At 47.1% G+C, this 26,427-nt stretch overlaps 1 protein-coding gene across 2 annotated transcripts in view; it reads right to left on the bottom strand.

The window, feature by feature from the left end:
• Window positions 1-1,544: 1,544 nt before the first annotated feature.
• LOC141167187 (phospholipid scramblase 1-like) overlaps window positions 1,545-26,427 on the bottom strand; it is a 75,806-nt gene continuing 50,923 nt past the window's right edge. The window contains exons 4-8 of one of the 2 annotated variants that reach the window (XM_073654611.1): window positions 16,935-16,977; window positions 9,664-9,884; window positions 9,402-9,563; window positions 6,999-7,160; window positions 1,545-1,768 (exon numbers count right to left, since the gene is read on the bottom strand). In XM_073654611.1, the coding sequence (XP_073510712.1) occupies window positions 1,709-1,768; window positions 6,999-7,160; window positions 9,402-9,563; window positions 9,664-9,884; window positions 16,935-16,977 (648 nt within the window). In that variant the 3' untranslated portion in view covers window positions 1,545-1,708. Of the gene's footprint in view, window positions 1,769-6,998; window positions 7,161-7,612; window positions 9,269-9,401; window positions 9,564-9,663; window positions 9,885-16,934; window positions 16,978-26,427 lie in introns of those variants that run through there. The other variant, XM_073654610.1, reaches the window with a different exon arrangement.

Below are 26,427 nucleotides of genomic sequence, written 5' to 3'. Positions count from 1 at the left end.
ACTCTGTCCTTACCTGAGAGTGGGATACCACACCTCTGGGTGAGGTGCAGTTCCTCTGTGGCGACTGAACCCGCAGGGGCGCCACATATACAGGGAGGAGGTGTGTACGGTGTATAGTGTATCCGAGGAAGAGGTGCGTACAGTGTGTATCCGGGGGAGGAGGTGTATACAGTGTGTATGCGGGGAGGAGGTGTGTATAGTGTATACGGGGAGGAGGTGTGTACAGAGATACTGTCTCTCTCAGCTCCTATATCAGAGCGGTCACTCCGGCAGATCACAGCCTCCTACTCTCCCCGCAGTGCTCCCTCCGCTCTCCCCGCAGTGCTCCCTCCGCTCTCCCCGCAGTGCTCTCCCCGCAGTGCTCCCTCCGCTCTCCCCGCAGTGCTCCCTCCGCTCTCCCCGCAATGCTCCCGCCGCTCTCCCCGCAGTGCTCCCGCAGTGCTCCCTCCGCTCTCCCCGCACTGCTCTCCCCGCAGTGCTCCCGCCACTCTCCCCGCAGTGCTCCCTCCGCTCTCCCCGCAGTGCTCCCGCCGCTCTCCCCGCAGTGCTCCCTCTGCTTTCCCCGCACTGCTCTCCCCGCAGTGCTCCCGCCGCTCTCCCCGCAGTGCTCCCGCCGCTCTCCCCGCAGTGCTCCCTTTGCTCTCCCCGCAGTGCTCTCCCCGCAGTGCTCCCTCCGCTTTCCCCGCACTGCTCTCCCCGCAGTGCTCCCTCCGCTCTCCCCGCAGTGCTCTCCCCGCAGTGCTCCCTCTGCTTTCCCCGCACTGCTCTCCCCGCAGTGCTCCCGCCGCTCTCCCCGCAGTGCTCCCTCCGCTCTCCCCGCAGTGCTCCCTCTGCTCTCCCCGCGGGGCTCTCCCCGCAGTGCTCCCTCTGCTTTCCTCGCACTGCTCTCCCCGCAGTGCTCCCTCCGCTCTCCCCGCAGTGCTCCCGCCGCTCTCCCCGCAGTGCTCCCTCCGCTCTCCCCGCAGTGCTCCCTCTGCTCTCCCCGCAGGGCTCTCCCCGCAGTGCTCCCTCTGCTTTGCTCGCACTGCTCTCCCCGCAGTGCTCCCTCCGCTCTCCCCGCAGTGCTCCCTCCGCTCTCCCCGCAGGGCTCTCCCCGCAGTGCTCCCTCTGCTTTCCTCGCACTGCTCTCCCCGCAGTGCTCCCTCCGCTCTCCCCGCAGTGCTCCCTCTGCTCTCCCCACAGTGCTCTCCCCGCAGTGCTCCCTCTGCTTTCCCCGCACTACTCTCCCCGCAGTGCTCCCGCCGCTCTCCCTGCAGTGCTCCCTCCGCTCTCCCCGCAGTGCTCCCTCTGCTCTCCCGTCCTGTGAGGACACTAGAGGCTGCTCAGTCACTGAGGATGGAGGCTGCACTGTGCGGCACGTGTCCTGTCTGCAGGCGGCCGGCTCCCCTCCCCCACAGCGAGGTAACCACAGGCAGAGTAGCTTTCACCTGACTCACTGTCGCCCCCACTGCAGTCTGGAGGAGATCCGGGGCTCTGGACAAAACGTACAGGCTGGAGCCCTGGATCTTTGATGCTAGCTCCGCCCCTGGCTGTTACCATGGCGATTACAGAGTAATAACCTTTATTGTCAGTATATATAATATAATAAACTGGTCGGTAGAAAACACGGCAGCTCATACAGAGAAGTGTAAACGTCGGAGTACATGAGTGGGGGAGGGGACACGGGTGTAAACTGCGGATACAAGGATGGCGGCAGCACCAGGCGGCGTTAGCTGATCACCGTGTGGCGCTCCTTCTTACTTCTTGACCTCTCAAAGAAAGCGTAATCCTGAGGAGAGAGCAAAAAAGATGGCTGATAATGATATACAGTATATATAGTATGGAGTGATGGATACGTGGTATATTACACACCTGCTGATAATGATATACAGTATATATAGTATGGAGTGATGGATATGTGGTATATTACACACTGCTGATAATGATATACAGTATATATAGTATGGAGTGATGGATATGTGGTATATTACACACTGCTGATAATGATATATACAGTATATATAGTATGGAGTGATGGATATGTGGTATATTACACACTGCTGATAATGATATATACAGTATATATAGTATGGAGTGATGGATACGTGGTATATTACATACCTGCTGATAATGATATACAGTATATATAGTATGGAGTGATGGATACGTGGTATATTACACACTGCTGATAATGATATATACAGTATATATAGTATGGAGTGATGGATATGTGGTATATTACACACTGCTGATAATGATATACAGTATATATAGTATGGAGTGATAGATACGTGGTATATTACACACTGGTGATAATGATATATACAGTATATATAGTATGGAGTGATGGATACGTGGTATATTACATACCTGCTGATAATGATCTATACAGTATATATAGTATGGAGTGATGGATACGTGGTATATTACACACCTGCTGATAATGATATACAGTATATATAGTATGGAGTGATGGATACGTGGTATATTACACACCTGCTGATAATGATATACAGTATATATAGTATGGAGTGATGGATAAGTGGTATATTACACACCTGCTGATAATGATATACAGTATATATAGTATGGAGTGATGGATACGTGGTATATTACACACCTGCTGATAATGATATACAGTATATATAGTATGGAGTGATAGATACGTGGTATATTACATACCTGCTGATAATGATATACAGTATATATAGTATGGAGTGATGGATATGTGGTATATTACACACTGCTGATAATGATATATACAGTATATATAGTATGGAGTGATGGATACGTGGTATATTACATACCTGCTGATAATGATATACAGTATATATAGTATGGAGTGATGGATATGTGGTATATTACACACTGCTGATAATGATATATACAGTATATATAGTATGGAGTGATGGATACGTGGTATATTACATACCTGCTGATAATGATATACAGTATATATAGTATGGAGTGATGGATACGTGGTATATTACACACTGCTGATAATGATATATACAGTATATATAGTATGGAGTGATGGATATGTGGTATATTACACACTGCTGATAATGATATACAGTATATATAGTATGGAGTGATAGATACGTGGTATATTACACACTGGTGATAATGATATATACAGTATATATAGTATGGAGTGATGGATACGTGGTATATTACATACCTGCTGATAATGATCTATACAGTATATATAGTATGGAGTGATGGATACGTGGTATATTACACACCTGCTGATAATGATATATACAGTATATATAGTATGGAGTGATGGATACGTGGTATATTACACACTGCTGATAATGATATATACAGTATATATAGTATGGAGTGATGGATACGTGGTATATTACATACCTGCTGAAAATGATATATACAGTATATATAGTATGGAGTGATGGATACGTGGTATATTACACACCTGCTGATAATGATATACAGTATATATAGTATGGAGTGATGGATACGTGGTATATTACACACTGCTGATAATGATATATACAGTATATATAGTATGGAGTGATGGATATGTGGTATATTACACACCTGCTGATAATGATATATACAGTATATATAGTATGGAGTGATGGATACGTGGTATATTACACACTGCTAATGATATATACAGTATATATAGTATGGAGTGATGGATACGTGGTATATTACACACTGCTGATAATGATATATACAGTATATATAGTATGGAGTGATGGATACGTGGTATATTACACACCTGCTGATAATGATCTATACAGTATATATAGTATGGAGTGATGGATACGCGGTATATTACACACCTGATGATAATGATATATACAGTATATATAGTATGGAGTGATGGATACGTGGTATATTACACACCTGCTGATAATGATATATATAGTATGGAGTGATGGATACGTGGTATATTACACACCTGATGATAATGATATATACAGTATATATAGTATGGAGTGATGGATATGTGGTATATTACACACCTGCTGATAATGATATATACAGTATATATAGTATGGAGTGATGGATACGTGGTATATTACACACCTGCTGATAATGATATATACAGTATATATAGTATGGAGTGATGGATACGTGGTATATTACACACCTGCTGACAATGATATATACAGTATATATAGTATGGAGTGATGGATATGTGGTATATTACACACCTGATAATGATATATACAGTATATACAGTATGGAGTGATGGATACGTGGTATATTACACACCTGCTGATAATGATATATACAGTATGGAGTGATGGATACGTGGTATATTACACACCTGCTGATGATATATACAGTATATATAGTATGGAGTGATGGATACGTGGTATATTACACACCTGCTGATAATGATATATATAGTATAGAGTGATGGATACGAGGTATATTACACACTGCTGATAATGATATACAGTATATAGTATAGAGTGATGGATACGTGGTATATTACATACCTGCTGATAATGATATATACAGTATATATAGTATGGAGTGATGGATACGTGGAATATTACACACTGCTGATAATGATCTATACAGTATATATAGTATGGAGTGATGGATACGTGGTATATTACACACCTGCTGATAATGATCTATACAGTATATATAGTATGGAGTGATGTATACGTGGTATATTACACACCTGTATATATAATTATCAGCAGTGTGTAATATACCATATATCCATCACTCCATACTATATACTATATATATCATTATCAGCAGTGTGTAATATACCACGTATCCATCACTCCATACTATATATGCTGTATATATCATTATCAGCAGTGTGTAATATACCACATATCCATCACTCCATACTATATATACTGTATATATCATTATCAGCAGTGTGTAATATACCACGTATCCATCACTCCATACTATATATGCTGTATATATCATTATCAGCAGTGTGTAATATACCACGTATCCATCACTCCATACTATATATGCTGTATATATCATTATCAGCAGTGTGTAATATACCACGTATCCATCACTCCATACTATATATGCTGTATATATCATTATCAGCAGTGTGTAATATACCACGTATCCATCACTCCATACTATATATGCTGTATATATCATTATCAGCAGTGTGTAATATACCACGTATCCATCACTCCATACTATATATGCTGTATATATCATTATCAGCAGTGTGTAATATACCACGTATCCATCACTCCATACTATATATGCTGTATATATCATTATCAGCAGTGTGTAATATACCACGTATCCATCACTCCATACTATATATGCTGTATATATCATTATCAGCAGTGTGTAATATACCACGTATCCATCACTCCATACTATATATGCTGTATATATCATTATCAGCAGTGTGTAATATACCACGTATCCATCACTCCATACTATATATGCTGTATATATCATTATCAGCAGTGTGTAATATACCACGTATCCATCACTCCATACTATATATGCTGTATATATCATTATCAGCAGTGTGTAATATACCACGTATCCATCACTCCATACTATATATGCTGTATATATCATTATCAGCAGTGTGTAATATACCACGTATCCATCACTCCATACTATATATATCATTATCAGCAGTGTGTAATATACCACGTATCCATCACTCCATACTATATATGCTGTATATATCATTATCAGCAGTGTGTAATATACCACGTATCCATCACTCCATACTATATATGCTGTATATATCATTATCAGCAGTGTGTAATATACCACGTATCCATCACTCCATACTATATATACTGTATATATCATTATCAGCAGTGTGTAATATACCACATATCCATCACTCCATACTATGTGAGAGGTTAGGTTTGCACCATACTGTAGGTAATATTATGTAGATCTGTTCTCATTTCACTTTTTCTGCTGGATTTCCCTTTGGAACGATGTGTATTTATCTTTCGGCCTCTGCCGTCTTCTGCCTCTCATCAGATATACGGCACTGATGGCACAGCAGGCCTCCTCAAATGATGTCTCTCAGTAGACTGCCTTATATGATGATGCCTCACAGTAGGCCTCATTCCATGATGATGCCTCACAGTAGGCCTCCTTACATATAGTGATCTCACAGTAGGCCTCATTCCATGATGATGCCTCACAGTAGGCCTCTTTACATATAGTGATCTCACAGTAGGCCTCATTCCATGATGATGCCTCACAGTAGGCCTCTTTACATATAGTGATCTCACAGTAGGCCTCATTCCATGATGATGCCTCACAGTAGGCCTCTTTACATATAGTGATCTCACAGTAGGCCTCATTCCATGATGATGCCTCACAGTAGGCCTCTTTACATAAAGTGGTCTCACAGTAGGCCTCATTCCATGATGATGCCTCACAGTAGGCCTCTTTACATATAATGATCTCACAGTAGGCCTCATTCCATGATGATGCCTCACAGTAGGCCTCATTCCATGATGATGCCTCACAGTAGGCCTCTACATATAGTGATCTCACAGTAGGCCTCATTCCATGATGATGCCTCACAGTAGGCCTCATTCCATGATGATGCCTTACAGTAGGCCTCTTTACATATAGTGATCTCACAGTAGGCCTCTTTACATATAGTGATCTCACAGTAGGCCTCATTTCATGATGATGCCTCACAGTAGGCCTCTTTACATATAGTGATCTCACAGTAGGCCTCATTTCATGATGATGCCTCACAGTAGGCCTCTTTACATATAGTGGTCTCACAGTTGTCCTCATTACATGATGCCTCACAGTAGGCCTCATTCCATGATGATGCCTCACAGTTGTCCTCATTCCATGATGATGCCTCACAGTAGGCCTCTTTACATATAGTGGTCTCACAGTTGTCCTCATTCCATGATGATGCCTCACAGTAGCCACCTTACATTAGGATTTATCTTCATTCTTTCGGCAGCCAGGCCAGTTATGTAGTATCCAGTAGACCCCCATACACCCATCCCTCTGGTGGACATGTCCCATACAGAATGTCTCACCAGTAGGAAGCAGGCTCCGATGAGCACGGCCTTCATCTTCACATCCAGATCTTTGGGGAACTGGATTCCAAAGTTATCGGCATCTGTGAATATTTCCTTAGGTAGCCCACTCCACTGCTTACTGATCCGGCCCACGCTGCGAGACTCACATAGTGGTTTAACCTAGAGAAAAAGTGGGGGGTGAAATGGCATCAATGGATGAGAGGACGTGTGGGAGGGAAAACGAACAATGAGGGTGAGAAGTAGTAGAATGGCCAAAATGAGCAGGACACACCAGCAGGTTTGGTGAGGAGAGGAGAAGGCAACAACCATCAGGGTGTAGTAAAGATGAAGAAAATATTACTTGAGGTACTTAATCAGTGAGGACAGCGCTTTGGAGCATGGAGGACAGCTGAGCAGGAAGAAGGCAACTAGGGAGTAAACAGAGGAAGAGATGGAGAGCACGGCACAGCATGTAGTAGGTAGGAGAGGAAGAAGAGATGGAGAGCACAGCATGGAGGAGACCGGGAAGGAAGAAGACTAGTGTGGAGGATGCAGTGGAGGAGGAAGAAGATATGGAGAGCATAGCCCAGCATGAAAGAGTAAGAAGACATGGAGAGCAAGAGGATGCAGAGGAGGAAGAAGAGATGGAGAGCACATTACAACATGGAGAATTCAGAGAAAGAAGAGATGGAGAGCACGGTACAACATGGAGAATTCAGAGAAAGAAGAGATGGAGAGCACGGCACAGCATGTAGTAGGTAGGAGAGGAAGTAGAGATGGAGAGCACAGCATGGAGGAGACAGGGAAGGAAGAAGACTAGTATGGAGGATGCAGTGGAGGAGGAAGAAGATATGGAGAGCATAGCCGGGCATGAAAGAGTAAGAAGACATGGAGAGCAAGAGGATGCAGAGGAGGAAGAAGAGATGGAGAGCACATTACAACATGGAGAATTCAGAGAAAGAAGAGATGGAGAGCACGGTACAACATGGAGAATTCAGAGAAAGAAGAGATGGAGAGCACGGCACAGCATGTAGTAGGTAGGAGAGGAAGTAGAGATGGAGAGCACAGCATGGAGGAGACAGGGAAGGAAGAAGACAAGTATGGAGGATGCAGTGGAGGAAGAAGAAGATATGGAGAGCATAGCCCAGCATGAAAGAGTAAGAAGACATGGAGAGCAAGAGGATGCTGAGGAGGAAGAAGAGATGGAGAGCACGGTACAACATGGAGAATTCAGAGAAAGAAGAGATGGAGAGCACGGCACAGCATGTAGTAGGTAGGAGAGGAAGAAGAGATGGAGAGCACAGCATGGAGGAGACAGGGAAGGAAGAAGACTAGTATGGAGGATGCAGTGGAGGAGGAAGAAGATATGGAGAGCATAGCCCAGCATGAAAGAGTAAGAAGACATGGAGAGCAAGAGGATGCAGAGGAGGAAGAAGAGATGGAGAGCACATTACAACATGGAGAATTCAGAGAAAGAAGAGATGGAGAGCACGGTACAACATGAAGAATTCAGAGAAAGAAGAGATGGAGAGCACGGCACAGCATGTAGTAGGTAGGAGAGGAAGTAGAGATGGAGAGCACAGCATGGAGGAGACAGGGAAGGAAGAAGACTAGTATGGAGGATGCAGTAGAGGAGGAAGAAATATGGAGAGCATAGCCCAGCATGAAAGAGTAAGAAGACATGGAGAGCAAGAGGATGCTGAGGTGGAAGAAGAGATGGAGAGCACGGTACAACATGGAGAATTCAGAGAAAGAAGAGATGGAGAGCACGGCACAGCATGTAGTAGGTAGGAGAGGAAGAAGAGATGGAGAGCACAGCATGGAGGAGACAGGGAAGGTAGAAGACTAGTATGGAGGATGCAGTGGAGGAGGAAGAAGATATCGAGAGCATAGCCAGGCATGAAAGAGTAAGAAGACATGGAGAGCAAGAGGATGCAGAGGAGGAAGAAGAGATGAAGAGCACGGTACAACATGGAGAATTCAGAGAAAGAAGAGATGGAGAGCACGGCATAGCATGTAGTAGGTAGGAGAGGAAGAAGAGATGGAGAGCACAGCATGGAGGAGGAAGAAGAGGTGGAGAGCGTTGTCCAGCATGGGGAAAGCAGAGGAGGAAGAAGAGATGGAGAGCATGGGACTGCATGGAGGAAGAAAAGGAGGGAGAAAAGATGGAGTTCTTCCTTCTCTGCCTCTTCCATGCTCTGTAGAAGAACATGGAGGAAGAAGAAGAAGAGATTGAGAGCACTGAAGTGCATGGAGAATGAAGACTGTGAGGGAAGAGTGGGAGAACACTAATGAACATGGAGGAAGAAGGGTAAAAAGGTGCAGGACATGGACAAGATGTAGGAGGAAATGGAAGATCATGTGAGAATTAATTGTTATAAAGAGTGTGAAGTAGGAGATGCCCTTCACCCGGACCCTTACCTGGAAATTCACATCTCCACAACAACTGGACATCAGACATGGCCCGACCACCTTCAGCACCGGCTCCCGGCTCTCATTGAGGAGGCAATATTTAGGGACAAACGGATGCCAGCTCTGCACAATGTACCCAATCGTGTGCCCCGGGGGGCTCTGAACCTCGAGCTGCGGGCAGGAATACAAAGCATTCAGGGTGATGGAGAGGAGAGCTGTGAAGGTAGGAATAGCAGAGTGCTACCAGGTGGCGGTGTAGTGCGGAGTTTACCTCCTGTAAACAGCAGGGGAAGCAGCAGCTGGTACATTTCAGGGGGCGGATGAAGTGGATGACCTCCCGTCCAGTGTAGTCACACACTTGCAGGGTGAGCGGGCGGAGTGACCCGCAGCACCATCGGGCACACACTGTGCTCCTCTCCTGCGCAGTGAATATCCGCTGACCCATAATATTTCGTAACTCATACTGGTTGCAGGTCTCAAAACCCGTGACAGCTGTGAGAGAAGAGGGAAGAAGTCACTGCAGGATGGAGCGGGTATGAGATACGAGGATTAGGGGCACGAGCACTGTATGGACGAAAGTATGTGCCCCCCCCAGACCCCGGTGTTGGGTGCAGGCTGGGCTCACAATCTTTGGATATATTACACACTGAGGGTGGGGGGCAATGGTGCTGGATGTTATACACCGAGTGGGGGGCGATGGGTCCGGATATTATACAATAGGGGTATGGCAATGGGCTGGATGTTATACATTAGGGGTGCGATAATGGGGCCAGATATTATACACCGGCAGTGGGGCCATGGGGGCTGCATATTATACACTGTGTCACGGAGAACAGCAGGGGGAATCACGCAGATCCCACTGCTCCCACCACTTTTTCAAGGAGAACACCGGAAAGATCACGCAGATCCCACCGCTGCCACTACTTTGTCCAGACACTTAAGCAATTGATTGACGAGTGATGGATGACACCACGGCTGTTTCCACTACTAGGCCAGTTATTGGGGAACTCACAGTGAGCGTATGGTATATACACCTCCGATTCCAACACATAGAATATCTATAATATAAGCGGAGATTCGTCCCTCTGTCTGAAGCCTCTATAGACTGCACATGTGTGACGCGCAGTCTGGCTCCAGACAGAAGAACGCATGGAGCCGTTACAGGTAAGAGGAGTGTATGGGGTCGGAGATCGCGGTATGCGTGGACACTGAATGCATACCGCGATCTCCAGCGCCATACTTACCTGATCGGGAGGAGCGTTGCCGCGGCGCCTCTGTTCTGGCTGGAGACCGGGGCTGGAGTGAGGCGGCGGAATCGGGGCATGCACATAGTGCGCTATCCGGTGCCATTTTACTGAAGACACATTTGCAGTGTGTCTTCAGCAAAATGGCGCCGGACAGCCTGGTATGGACACGAGCATACTCCGGCACCACACTCCTCCCCCGGCCTCTGGCAGAATGGGACGCAGCAGCGCTGGAGCACAGGGAAGAAAGGTAAGTATAAGTGTTTTATTTTTTTGTGTGTGTGCAGCGTGATAGGGATGAGGGGGGCCATACATACCAGGATTGGGAGATGAGGGGGCCACACATACCGGGATGAGGGGGTACCATGCATAGCAGGATAGGGATGAGAGGCCACCATGCATACCAGGATAGGGATGAGAGGCCACCATGCATACCAGGATAGGGATGAGGGGGTACCATGCATATCAGGATACGGATGAGGGGGTACCATGCATACCAGGATGAGGGATGGGGTACCATACATACCAGGATAGGGATGAGGGGGTACCATGAATACCAGGATAGGGATAAGGGGGCACCATGCATACCAGGATATGGATGAGGGGGTACCATGAATACCAGGATAGGGATGAGGGGGCACCATGCATACCAGGATTGGGGATGAGGGGGCACCATGCATACCAGGATTGGGGATGAGGTGGCACCATGCATACCAGGATTGGGGATGAGGGGTGCCATGCATACCAAGATTGGGGATGAGGGTTACCATACATACCAGGATAGGGATGAGGGGTGCCATGCATACAAGGATTGTGGGATGAGGGAGCCATGCATACCAGGATTGGGGATGAGGGGGCACCATGCATACCAGGATAGGGATGAGGGGGCACCATGCATACCAGGATAGGGATGAGGGGGCACCATGCATACCAGGATAGGGATGAGGGGGCACCATGCATACCAGGATAGGGATGAGGGGGCACCATGCATACCAGGATAGGGATGAGGGGGCACCATGCATACCAGGATAGGGATGAGGGGGCACCATGCATACCAGGATAGGAATGAGGGGGCACCATGCATACCAGGATAGGAATGAGGGGGCACCATGCATACCAGGATAGGAATGAGGGGGCACCATGCATACCAGGATTGGGGATGAGGGTTACCATACATACCAGGATAGGGATGAGGGGTGCCATGCATACCAAGATTGGGGATGAGGGGTGCCATGCATACCAGCATTGGGGATGAGGGGTGCCATACATACCAAGATAGGGATGAGGAGGTACCATGCATACCAGGATAGGATGGGGGCAGCCCATAACAGGATGGGGGAACAGGATTGGGTAGCACAAATACCAGGATGGGGGCAGCACAAATACCAGGATGGGGGCAGCACAAATACCAGGATGGGGGCAGCACAAATACCAGGATGAGGGCAGCACATAACAGGATGGGGGACCATATACCAATGAAGACGCTCGCCACCTGGGCGTAGAACGGGTTCAATAGCTAGTGTGTGTGTGTGTGTGTGTATATGTGTGTAAGTGTGTGTGTATATATATATATATATATATATATATATATATATAGTATATGTATGTATGTGTATATATATATATGTATATACATATACACCCCGGTACGGTCACCCGTTACAGGTAATGTATGGCTACGGGGTGCGGTTTACAGAGCAAGATTAACAGAGCCATTAAATTTTATGTTTAATCCAGAAAGGTAGACAGTGTTTATAAAAAATATACAAAGATGATACAAAATGGGAACAAAACAATACGGCATATACAACTACATAGCATAAAAACGAATAACGAAAGAGAAGTACTAAACCTGATGTTGCAGGAATTGCTGTTATCTTATCTCTGATTAGGAAAATGGACACTCACAGAGCACTGTGTCTATCAGAAATGAACAATGACAAAAACCCCAACTCTGATTTTTATTAGATCAAGGTTACTCCCTCATACCTCCCCTTGATGAGCTCATAGGGGTGTTGCTTGTGGAAGGTGCTAGGTCTCTTAGAATTTTATAAGATGCCTAACTTTTGGGATATCGTCGCTCCTGGAGGTCCCAGGAGGGAGATATTGTCATCATGTTTCCTATTCCTATCTGTACAGAAGAAACATGGCATAGATAGCATCATCCATCTGACCAATATTAAGTTGCAGGGATTATGCCGGTCATACGGTGATGTGTGTGAATGAGTTCTGTTCGTCCCTTCTCTACGCTCCCGAAAATATATCTCCCATAAATTTCGGATCAATGCAAACCCCAATATTCATCACTGACCACTGGCTCCAGAATGTCTGCAACCGGTCCTTTTGAACAGAGGAAGCTCTTGCCTTAATAGTGTACTTCTTCGCCTCTGAATGTACGAATCCTAGCCTTGGTGTCTGGTTCTCAGAGAAGATCGGTGTTGTAATTACCGGGTCACTGTAGGAGGTCCCTACTTCAATGGAGGTTGAAGTGTCAGCGCTCTCTCACTTCCCCAGTTATAATTAATCCCATATCTTCAATGTGAGGGTGAGATGTCCCCTCTCCGGAGAGGTCTTTATGGATTTTAACATTTTTCTCTACGACACACTGGGGATGAGGCAATGGGGCCAGATGTTATACACTAGGGGTGGGGTCTGGTATTTTATACTGGGGGTGCAGCAATGGGGCCGGATACTATACAACATGGGGGACAGATATTATACACTGCGGGTGAGGCCATGGGGCTGGATATTTTACACTATGGATGGAATGTTAGGGCTGGATATTATACCCTGGGGGTGGGTGAGGCAATGGGGCTGGATGTTATACACTGGGGTTGGGATCAAATATTATACACTGGGGTTGGGGTCGAATAATATACACTCGGGGTGGGGTGATGAGACTGAAGGAAAAGCTGAAATTTGGTGCTGAGTATGTGTGGTCCAAGACTTTTTTCATATAGTGCCCTTGATCTGAGGATTGTGGTGTATGCTCCCCTCTTTCTCCCCGCTCTCTGCCTCTGCTCCCCTCTTCACCCACCCCTGCTCTTCGCTTTCTCCCCACCCCAGATCCTTTCTGTCTCCCCACTACTGATCTCCTCTTTCTCTCCTGTTTCTCCCCGCACCCCACCCCCATCTTTCTTCACGCTCCCAAGTTTCTACACGCCCTCACACCCCTTTTTCTCACCAATCCCTGTCCCTGCTCTCCTTTCTCCCTGCACCACTCTTTCTTCCGCACTGACCCCTGTTTTCCTCTTTCTCCCCAATCCCCGCTTTTTCCCGCCCTGGCTCCCTTCTTTCACTCCTCTTTCTCCCCACCCCTCTCTCTCTCTCTCTCTCTCTCTCCGTCCCTGCTCCTTGCTTTCACCCTGCCCCCGCTCCCCTCTCTTTCTCCCTGACCCTCTCTTTCTCCCTGCCCCTCTCTCCCAGCCCCCGCTTCTCTTTCTCTCAGCATTCTCCCCGCCCCTGTTTCTCCCCTCCCCACTTTCTTCCAGCTTTCTCATCCGTCCCTCTCTTTCTCCCCGCCCCTGATCCTCTTTCTCCAAGCTTTATCCCTGCCCCCGCTTGTCAGGAAAATATCGAGAGATATTGAAAATCTTCTTTCTTTCTTCCCCTGAAGCCCCTCTCACTCCTCCCTTATCCACCTTTGTCACAAGACAAGAGCTAGCAATCAACCACTTGTCAGTACAAGAGCTGTCTCCATGTAAGTCTCAGCACAAAAACCCAATTAACACACTCATGAGTAAGGCCCTGTAAACAAATGCTGGCAAGATAGGTGCCACCAACCTACTTGAAATGTGAGTAGATTTCCCCTGGCAAAGGCAGGGGACAATTAGACGCAGGCTTGCGATAAATCTACAGATACCTGTTGAAATTTCATTCCCAGGACTTCAAAGAGAATTTAACAAAAGTCTCCAGGCTCTTCGGAGCCAAAACGAAATATGGAATAGCTAAAGTTCCATACATCCGATAATGATGGGAACTATATTTTTAGTGACACGGTCAGCCAAGGAGCAATATGCTTATTTTTCCATAGCCATAAGCCCCTCCAGGGGGCTGTGGTGCAAAAGTAACAAAATAGCAGGTAGCAACTAAGCCATTACTGGTCTCTGAATGAAGATAAAATCATAACAGAAAATATGGTATCACTTTTGGGCTTCTGCGAGCAACCAGGGATAAGTTATTGCGGAAGTTAATTATTTTAATAAAAACATGAAGGGTGGAGCCCGAGCCCACATGATGTCACCACAGGGGTGTGTGGGCAGATCTCCCCTTAGGCATAAAAGAGCTAACTGAAGAGTGATCCACATTCATTGCGGGAGATATATTTATTATATGCAACAGATCCTGTTCGATAACAGTCTATTCAAGCGGAGTGTTTCCTCTCCACCTATATTGAATCGTCTCAGCGATCGTTTTATTTTGTGTAACTGCATATGTATTGTAATGTCTCCTTTGTAAAATCCTTGTATATATTTTTCCTAAACACTGCCTCCATTTTGGATTAAATATAACATTTAATAGTTCTGTTTCTTTTCTCCTGTAATCGTTCCCTCCCCCTAAGCCATATACGCTACCAGAACGCAGGTGTCCGGCCAGGCCTGTATTACATTTCAAACTCGGCTGGTGGTGGCAGCAAATAATAATATAATTATTAATACTTGGGCTATCGTGAAGCTGACATTGACCATACGGAGGGTGTAAACACATATACCATACGTTGGAATCCAGAGGTGTGACGCCATGCGCTCACTGGTCGCTTGCCGATACCTCCATAGTGAGTAGTGGGAACCGTGTGCTCGCGGATCCCTGACAAAATCCTGACAGAGTGACGGCACGGTGAGATATTGCGTGATCTCTCCGGTGTCGTCTCTGTGGAATACCTGTCCCCGCTCTCCTCTCTTTCTCCCTGCCCCTCTCTTTCTTCCCACCCCTTTCCTTCTCTCCGCCCCTTTCCTTCTCCGTCCTTCTCCCCGTCTCCTCTCCCCCCCGCCCCTCTCCTACTCCCTGCCTCCTCTCCTACTCCCCGCCTCCTCTCCTACTCCCCGCCTTCTCTCGCCTCCTCTCCTTCTCCCCGCCTCCTCTCCTCCCCGCCTCCTCTCCTCCTCCCCACCTCCTTTCTTTCTCCCAGCCTCCTCTCTTTCTCCCCACCCCTGCTCCTCTTTCTCCCAGCCCCTGCTCTTCTTTCTCCCAGCTTTATCCCTGCCCCAGCTCCCCTCTCCTTCTCCCCGCCCCTGCTCCTTCTCCCCGCCCCTGCTCCTCTTTCTCCCAGCTTTATTCTGCCCCTGCTCCCCTCTCCTTATCCCCACCCCGCCTCCTCTTTTCTCCCCGCCTCCTCTCTTTCTGCCGGCTCTCCACTCTCTCTCCCTCCCTTCTCTTTCTCCCCGCCTCCTCTTTCTCTCCGCCACTGCTCCTCTTACTCCCAGCTTTATCCCTGCCCCCGCTCCCCTCTCTTTTTCCCCACCTCCTCTTTCTCCCCGCTCTCCACTCTCTCTCCCTGCCTTCTTTCTCCCCGCCTCCTCTCTTTCTCCCCGCCCCTGCTCCTCTTACTCCCAGCTTTATGCCTGCCCCCGCTCCCCACTCTCTCTCCCAGCCCCTCTCCTTCTCCCCGCCCCTGCTCCTCTTACCCCCAGCTTTATGCCTGCCCCCGCTCCCCTCTCTTTCTCCCTGCCTCCTCTCTTTCTCCCAGCTTTATGCCTGCCCCCGCTCCCCTCTCTTTTAACCCCACCTCCTCTCTTTCTCCCGGCTCTCCACTCTCTCTCCCTGCCTTCTCTTTCTCCCCGCCTCCTCTTTCTCCCCGCCCCTGCTCCTCTTACTCCCAGCTTTATGCCTGCCCCCGCTCCCCACTCTCTCTCCCAGCCCCTCTCCTTCTCTCCGCCCCCTCTCCTTCTCCCAGCTCCCCTCTCCTTCTCCCCACTCCCCTCTCCTTCTCTCCGCCCCTGCTCCTCTTACTCCCAGCTTTATGCCTGCCCCCGCTCCCCTCTCTTTCTCCCAGCTGTATGCCTGCCCCCGCTCCCCTCTCTTTCTCCCCGCCTCCTCTCTTTCTCCCAGCTTTATGCCTGCCCCCGCTCCCCTCTCTTTCTCCCAGCTGTATGCCTGCCCCCGCTCCCCTCTCTTTCTCCCCGCCCCTGCTCCTCTTACTCCCAGCTTTATGCCTGCCCCCGCTCCCCACTCTCTCTCCCAGCCCCTCTCCTTCTCCCCGCTCCCCTCTCCTTCTCCCCGCTCCCCTCTCCTTCTCCCAGCTCCCCTCTCCTTCTCCCCGCTCCCCTCTCCTTCTCCCCGCCCCCGCTCAGTCACATACCTTCCAGCAGTTCTGTCTTTTGGTGGATTAATATTTGGTCTATCTGCAGACAGAGAAGATTGGAGGATGATCAGCAGATAATATACACAGATCATACGACATAGACGGGTCAGTGACCTCCGCGTCCGCCGGTGAATGGATGACTCCCTATGACAACTCTGATTGGACACTAAAGATCAGCTCTTACTATTAGTTTTCAATATGGCAGGCAGACTCGTTACTTTATGTTCCTTGCTCATGACAACTCTCATCATCCAGTATGGCCTGAAGAATGAGAAGTGAATGTTCCCTCCCCCCACAGACGCTCTCAGCCCTCAGCGTGTAACGTCCCCCTCCCCCCGCAGTATAATACACAGAGAAACAGCCAAATCTGAGAGTAAAAAGGAGGAAGCGGCCCCCCGAAAACCGCAAACATCACAAGGATCAGCACACCAGAGCACAGCAGCGACAGCCACAGTGCCCCCATAACAGCGACAGCCACAGTGCCCCCATAACAGGGACAGCCACAGTGCCCCCATAACAGGGACAGCCACAGTGCCCCCATAACAGCGACAGCCACAGTGCCCCCATAACAGCGACAGCCACAGTGCCCCCATAACAGGGACAGCCACAGTGCCCCCATAACAGGGACAGCCACAGTGCCCCCATAACAGCGACAGCCACAGTGCCCCCATAACAGCGACAGCCACAGTGCCCCCATAACAGGGACAGCCACAGTGCCCCCATAACAGGGACAGCCACAGTGCCCCCATAACAGCGACAACCACAGTGCCCCCAAAACAGCGACAGCCACAGTGCCCCCAAAACAGCAACAGCCACAGTGCCCCCAAAACAGCAACAGCCACAGTGCCCCCAAAACAGCGACAGCCACAGTGCCCCCATAACAGGGACAGCCACAGTGCCCCCATAACAGCGACAGCCACAGTGCCCCCATAACAGCGACAGCCACAGTGCCCCCATAACAGGGACAGCCACAGTGCCCCCATAACAGCGACAGCCACAGTGCCCCCATAACAGCGACAACCACAGTGCCCCCATAACAGCGACAGCCACAGTGCCCCCAAAACAGCGACAGCCACAGTGCCCCCAAAACAGCGACAGCCACAGTGCCCCCAAAACAGCGACAGCCACAGTGCCCCCAAAACAGCAACAGCCACAGTGCCCCCAAAACAGCGACAGCCACAGTGCCCCCAAAACAGCGACAGCCACAGTGCCCCCATAACAGCGACAGCCACAGTGCCCCCATAACAGCGACAGCCACAGTGCCCCCATAACAGCGACAGCCACAGTGCCCCCATAACAGCGACAGCCACAGTGCCCCATAACAGCGACAGCCACAGTGCCCCCATAACAGCGACAGCCACAGTGCCCCCATAACAGCGACAGCCACAGTGCCCCCAAAACAGCGACAGCCACAGTGCCCCCAAAACAGCGACATCCACAGTGCCCCCATAATAACAGTGACATCCACAGTGCCCCCATAATAACAGTGACATCCACAGTGCTCCCATAATAACAGTGATATCCACAGTGCCCCCATAATAACAGTGACATCCACAGTGCCCCCATAATAACAGTGATATCCACAGTGCTCCCATAATAACAGTGATATCCACAGTGCTCCCATAATAACAGTGATATCCACAGTGCTCCCATAATAACAGTGATATCCACAGTGCCCCCATAATAACAGTGACATCCACAGTGCCCCCATAATAACAGTGATATCCACAGTGCCCCCATAATAACAGTGATATCCACAGTGCCCCCAAAACAGCGATATCCACAGTGCCCCCAAAACAGCGATATCCACAGTGCCCCCAAAACAGCGACATCCACAGTGCCCCCATAATAACAGTGATATCCACAGTGCTCCCATAACAGCGACATCCACAGTGCCCCCATAATAACAGCGATATCCGCAGTGCCCCCATAACAGCGACAGCCACAGTGCCCCCATAACAGCGACAGCCACAGTGCCCCCAAAACAGCGACATCCACAGTGCCCCCATAATAACAGTGACATCCACAGTGCTCCCATAATAACAGTGATATCCACAGTGCTCCCATAATAACAGTGATATCCACAGTGCCCCCATAATAACAGTGATATCCACAGTGCTCCCATAATAACAGTGATATCCACAGTGCCCCCATAATAACAGTGATATCCACAGTGCTCCCATAATAACAGTGACATCCACAGTGCCCCCATAATAACAGTGACATCCACAGTGCTCCCATAATAACAGTGACATCCACAGTGCCCCCATAATAACAGTGACATCCACAGTGCCCCCATAATAACAGTGACATCCACAGTGCCCCCATAATAACAGTGACATCCACAGTGCCCCCATAATAACAGTGACATCCACAGTGCCCCCATAATAACAGTGACATCCACAGTGCTCCCATAATAACAGTGACATCCACAGTGCTCCCATAATAACAGTGATATCCACAGTGCTCCCATAATAACAGTGACATCCACAGTGCTCCCATAATAACAGTGATATCCACAGTGCTCCCATAATAACAGTGATATCCACAGTGCTCCCATAATAACAGTGACATCCACAGTGCTCCCATAATAACAGTGATATCCACAGTGCTCCCATAATAACAGTGACATCCACAGTGCCCCCATAATAACAGTGACATCCACAGTGCCCCCATAATAACAGTGACATCCACAGTGCCCCCATAATAACAGTGACATCCACAGTGCCCCCATAATAACAGTGACATCCACAGTGCTCCCATAATAACAGTGATATCCACAGTGCTCCCATAATAACAGTGACATCCACAGTGCCCCCATAATAACAGTGACATCCACAGTGCCCCCATAATAACAGTGACATCCACAGTGCCCCCATAATAACAGTGATATCCACAGTGCTCCCATAATAACAGTGACATCCACAGTGCTCCCATAATAACAGTGATATCCACAGTGCTCCCATAATAACAGTGACATCCACAGTGCTCCCATAATAACAGTGACATCCACAGTGCCCCATAATAACAGTGACATCCACAGTGCCCCCATAATAACAGTGATATCCACAGTGCTCCATAATAACAGTGATATCCACAGTGCCCCCATAATAACAGTGATATCCACAGTGCCCCCAAAACAGCGATATCCACAGTGCCCCCAAAACAGCGACATCCACAGTGCTCCATAATAACAGTGATATCCACAGTGCTCCCATAATAACAGTGACATCCACAGTGCTCCCATAATAACAGTGATATCCACAGTGCTCCCATAATAACAGTGATATCCACAGTGCCCCCATAATAACAGTGATATCCACAGTGCTCCCATAATAACAGTGATATCCACAGTGCCCCCATAATAACAGTGATATCCACAGTGCTCCCATAATAACAGTGATATCCACAGTGCCCCCATAATAACAGTGATATCCACAGTGCTCCCATAATAACAGTGATATCCACAGTGCCCCCATAATAACAGTGATATCCACAGTGCTCCCATAATAACAGTGATATCCACAGTGCCCCCATAATAACAGTGATATCCACAGTGCTCCCATAATAACAGTGACATCCACAGTGCTCCCATAATAACAGCGATATCCACAGTGCTCCCATAATAACAGCGACATCCACAGTGCCCCCATAATAACAGTGATATCCACAGTGCTCCATAATAACAGTGATATCCACAGTGCTCCCATAATAACAGTGATATCCACAGTGCTCCCATAATAACAGTGACATCCACAGTGCCCCCATAATAACAGTGATATCCACAGTGCTCCATAATAACAGTGATATCCACAGTGCTCCCATAATAACAGTGATATCCACAGTGCCCCCATAATAACAGTGATATCCACAGTGCCCCCAAAACAGCGATATCCACAGTGCCCCCAAAACAGCGACATCCACAGTGCTCCATAATAACAGTGATATCCACAGTGCTCCCATAATAACAGTGACATCCACAGTGCTCCCATAATAACAGTGACATCCACAGTGCTCCCATAATAACAGTGATATCCACAGTGCTCCCATAATAACTGTGATATCCACAGTGCTCCCATAATAACAGTGATATCCACAGTGCTCCCATAATAACAGTGATATCCACAGTGCTCCCATAATAACAGCGATATCCACAGTGCTCCCATAATAACAGTGATATCCACAGTGCTCCCATAATAACAGTGATATCCACAGTGCTCCCATAATAACAGTGATATCCACAGTGCTCCCATAATAACAGTGATATCCACAGTGCTCCCATAATAACAGTGATATCCACAGTGCCCCCATAATAACAGTGACATCCACAGTGCTCCCATAATAACAGCGATATCCACAGTGCTCCCATAATAACAGTGATATCCACAGTGCTCCCATAATAACAGTGATATCCACAGTGCTCCCATAATAACAGCGATATCCACAGTGCTCCCATAATAACAGTGATATCCACAGTGCCCCCATAATAACAGTGATATCCACAGTGCTCCCATAATAACAGTGATATCCACAGTGCTCCCATAATAACAGTGACATCCACAGTGCTCCCATAATAACAGTGATATCCACAGTGCTCCCATAATAACAGTGACATCCACAGTGCTCCCATAATAACAGTGACATCCACAGTGCTCCATAATAACAGCGACATCCACAGTGCCCCCATAATAACAGTGATATCCACAGTGCCCCCATAATAACAGTGATATCCACAGTGCCCCCATAATAACAGTGATATCCACAGTGCTCCCATAATAACAGTGATATCCACAGTGCCCCCATAATAACAGTGACATCCACAGTGCTCCATAATAACAGCGACATCCACAGTGCCCCCATAATAACAGTGATATCCACAGTGCCCCCATAATAACAGTGATATCCACAGTGCCCCCATAATAACAGTGATATCCACAGTGCTCCCATAATAACAGTGATATCCACAGTGCCCCCATAATAACAGTGACATCCACAGTGCCCCCATAATAACAGTGACATCCACAGTGCTCCCATAATAACAGTGATATCCACAGTGCTCCCATAATAACAGTGATATCCACAGTGCCCCCATAATAACAGTGATATCCACAGTGCTCCCATAATAACAGTGATATCCACAGTGCTCCCATAATAACAGTGATATCCACAGTGCTCCCATAATAACAGTGATATCCACAGTGCTCCCATAATAACAGTGACATCCACAGTGCTCCCATAATAACAGTGATATCCACAGTGCTCCCATAATAACAGTGATATCCACAGTGCTCCCATAATAACAGTGACATCCACAGTGCTCCCATAATAACAGTGACATCCACAGTGCTCCCATAATAACAGTGATATCCACAGTGCCCCCATAATAACAGTGATATCCACAGTGCTCCCATAATAACAGTGATATCCACAGTGCTCCCATAATAACAGTGACATCCACAGTGCTCCCATAATAACAGTGACATCCACAGTGCCCCCATAATAACAGTGACATCCACAGTGCTCCCATAATAACAGTGACATCCACAATGCTCCCATAATAACAGTGACATCCACAGTGCTCCCATAATAACAGTGATATCCACAGTGCTCCCATAATAACAGTGATATCCACAGTGCTCCCATAATAACAGTGACATCCACAATGCTCCCATAATAACAGTGACATCCACAGTGCTCCCATAATAAGTGATATCCACAGTGCCCCCATAATAACAGTGATATCCACAGTGCTCCATAATAACAGTGATATCCACAGTGCTCCCATAATAACAGTGATATCCACAGTGCCCCCATAATAACAGTGATATCCACAGTGCTCCATAATAACAGTGATATCCACAGTGCTCCCATAATAACAGTGATATCCACAGTGCTCCCATAATAACAGTGATATCCACAGTGCTCCCATAATAAGTGATATCCACAGTGCCCCCATAATAACAGTGATATCCACAGTGCTCCCATAATAACAGTGATATCCACAGTGCTCCCATAATAACAGTGATATCCACAGTGCTCCCATAATAACAGTGACATCCACAGTGCTCCCATAATAAGTGATATCCACAGTGCCCCCATAATAACAGTGATATCCACAGTGCCCCCATAATAACAGTGATATCCACAGTGCCCCCATAATAACAGTGATATCCACAGTGCTCCCATAATAACAGTGATATCCACAGTGCTCCCATAATAACAGTGACATCCACAGTGCTCCCATAATAAGTGATATCCACAGTGCCCCCATAATAACAGTGATATCCACAGTGCCCCCATAATAACAGTGACATCCACAGTGCCCCCATAATAACAGTGACATCCACAGTGCTCCCATAATAACAGTGATATCCACAATGCTCCCATAATAACAGTGACATCCACAGTGCTCCCATAATAACAGTGATATCCACAGTGCTCCCATAATAACAGTGATATCCACAGTGCCTCCATAATAACAGTGACATCCACAGTGCCCCCATAATAACAGTGACATCCACAGTGCTCCCATAATAACAGTGATATCCACAATGCTCCCATAATAACAGTGATATCCACAGTGCTCCCATAATAACAGTGATATCCACAGTGCTCCCATAATAACAGTGATATCCACAATGCTCCCATAATAACAGTGATATCCACAGTGCTCCCATAATAACAGTGATATCCACAATGCTCCCATAATAACAGTGATATCCACAGTGCTCCCATAATAACAGTGATATCCACAATGCTCCCATAATAACAGTGACATCCACAGTGCTCCCATAATAACAGTGATATCCACAGTGCCTCCATAATAACAGTGACATCCACAGTGCCCCCATAATAACAGTGACATCCACAGTGCTCCCATAATAACAGTGATATCCACAATGCTCCCATAATAACAGTGACATCCACAGTGCCCCCATAATAACAGTGACATCCACAGTGCTCCCATAATAACAGTGATATCCACAATGCTCCCATAATAACAGTGATATCCACAGTGCTCCCATAATAACAGTGATATCCACAGTGCTCCCATAATAACAGTGATATCCACAGTGCTCCCATAATAACAGTGACATCCACAGTGCTCCCATAATAAGTGATATCCACAGTGCCCCCATAATAACAGTGATATCCACAGTGCCCCCATAATAACAGTGATATCCACAGTGCCCCCATAATAACAGTGATATCCACAGTGCCCCCATAATAACAGTGATATCCACAGTGCTCCCATAATAACAGTGACATCCACAGTGCTCCCATAATAACAGTGACATCCACAGTGCTCCCATAATAACAGTGATATCCACAGTGCTCCCATAATAACAGTGACATCCACAGTGCTCCCATAATAACAGTGACATCCACAGTGCTCCCATAATAACAGTGATATCCACAGTGCTCCCATAATAACAGTGATATCCACAATGCTCCCATAATAACAGTGATATCCACAGTGCTCCCATAATAACAGTGATATCCACAGTGCTCCCATAATAACAGTGACATCCACAGTGCTCCCATAATAACAGTGACATCCACAGTGCCCCCATAATAACAGTGATATCCACAGTGCCCCCATAATAACAGTGATATCCACAGTGCTCCCATAATAACAGTGACATCCACAGTGCTCCCATAATAACAGTGATATCCACAGTGCTCCCATAATAACAGTGATATCCACAGTGCTCCCATAATAACAGTGATATCCACAGTGCTCCCATAATAACAGCGACATCCACAGTGTTCCCATAATAACAGTGATATCCACAGTGCTCCCATAATAACAGTGACATCCACAGTGCTCCCATAATAACAGTGACATCCACAGTGCCCCCATAATAACAGTGATATCCACAGTGCTCCCATAATAACAGTGACATCCACAGTGCTCCATAATAACAGTGATATCCACAGTGCTCCCATAATAACAGTGATATCCACAGTGCCCCCATAATAACAGTGATATCCACAGTGCCCCCATAATAACAGTGACATCCACAGTGCCCCCATAATAACAGTGATATCCACAGTGCTCCCATAATAACAGTGATATCCACAGTGCTCCCATAATAACAGTGACATCCACAGTGCTCCCATAATAACAGTGATATCCACAGTGCTCCCATAATAACAGTGACATCCACAGTGCTCCCATAATAAGTGATATCCACAGTGCCCCCATAATAACAGTGATATCCACAGTGCTCCCATAATAACAGTGATATCCACAGTGCTCCCATAATAACAGTGACATCCACAGTGCTCCCATAATAAGTGATATCCACAGTGCCCCCATAATAACAGTGATATCCACAGTGCCCCCATAATAACAGTGATATCCACAGTGCCCCCATAATAACAGTGATATCCACAGTGCCCCCATAATAACAGTGATATCCACAGTGCTCCCATAATAACAGTGACATCCACAGTGCTCCCATAATAACAGTGACATCCACAGTGCCCCCATAATAACAGTGATATCCACAGTGCTCCCATAATAACAGTGATATCCACAGTGCTCCCATAATAACAGTGATATCCACAGTGCTCCCATAATAACAGTGACATCCACAGTGCTCCCATAATAACAGTGACATCCACAGTGCTCCCATAATAAGTGATATCCACAGTGCCCCCATAATAAGTGATATCCACAGTGCCCCCATAATAACAGTGATATCCACAGTGCTCCCATAATAACAGTGATATCCACAGTGCTCCCATAATAACAGTGATATCCACAGTGCTCCCATAATAACAGTGACATCCACAGTGCTCCCATAATAAGTGACATCCACAGTGCTCCCATAATAAGTGATATCCACAGTGCCCCCATAATAACAGTGATATCCACAGTGCTCCCATAATAACAGTGATATCCACAGTGCTCCCATAATAACAGTGATATCCACAGTGCCCCATAATAACAGTGATATCCACAGTGCACCCATAATAACAGTGATATCCACAGTGCTCCCATAATAACAGTGATATCCACAGTGCTCCCATAATAACAGTGATATCCACAGTGCTCCCATAATAACAGTGATATCCACAGTGCTCCCATAATAACAGTGACATCCACAGTGCCCCCATAATAACAGTGATATCCACAGTGCCCCCATAATAACAGTGATATCACAGTGCCTCCCATAATAACATGATATCCACAGTGCTCCCATAATAACAGTGATATCCACAGTGGCCCCATAATAACATGACATCCACAGTGCTCCCATAATAACAGTGATATCCACAGTGCCCCCATAATAACAGTGATATCCACAGTGCTCCCATAATAACAGTGGATAGTGCCAACAGTGCCCCATAATAACAGTGATATCCACAGTGCTCCCATAATAACAGTGATATCCACAGTGCTCATAATAACAGTGAAGCCACAGTGCCCCATAATAACAGTGACCATCCCAGTGCTCCCATAATAAAAGTGATAGCCTCT

The sequence above is a fragment of the Phyllobates terribilis genome, unplaced genomic scaffold (genome assembly GCF_046119375.1).
Source record: "Phyllobates terribilis strain yellow unplaced genomic scaffold, ASM4611937v1 Scaffold_11__3_contigs__length_659146591, whole genome shotgun sequence".
In the NCBI taxonomy this organism is placed as follows: domain Eukaryota; kingdom Metazoa; phylum Chordata; class Amphibia; order Anura; family Dendrobatidae; genus Phyllobates; species Phyllobates terribilis.
The sequence above is the reverse complement of the archived record's forward strand: the minus strand, read 5'-3'. Positions and strand labels throughout refer to the sequence as shown.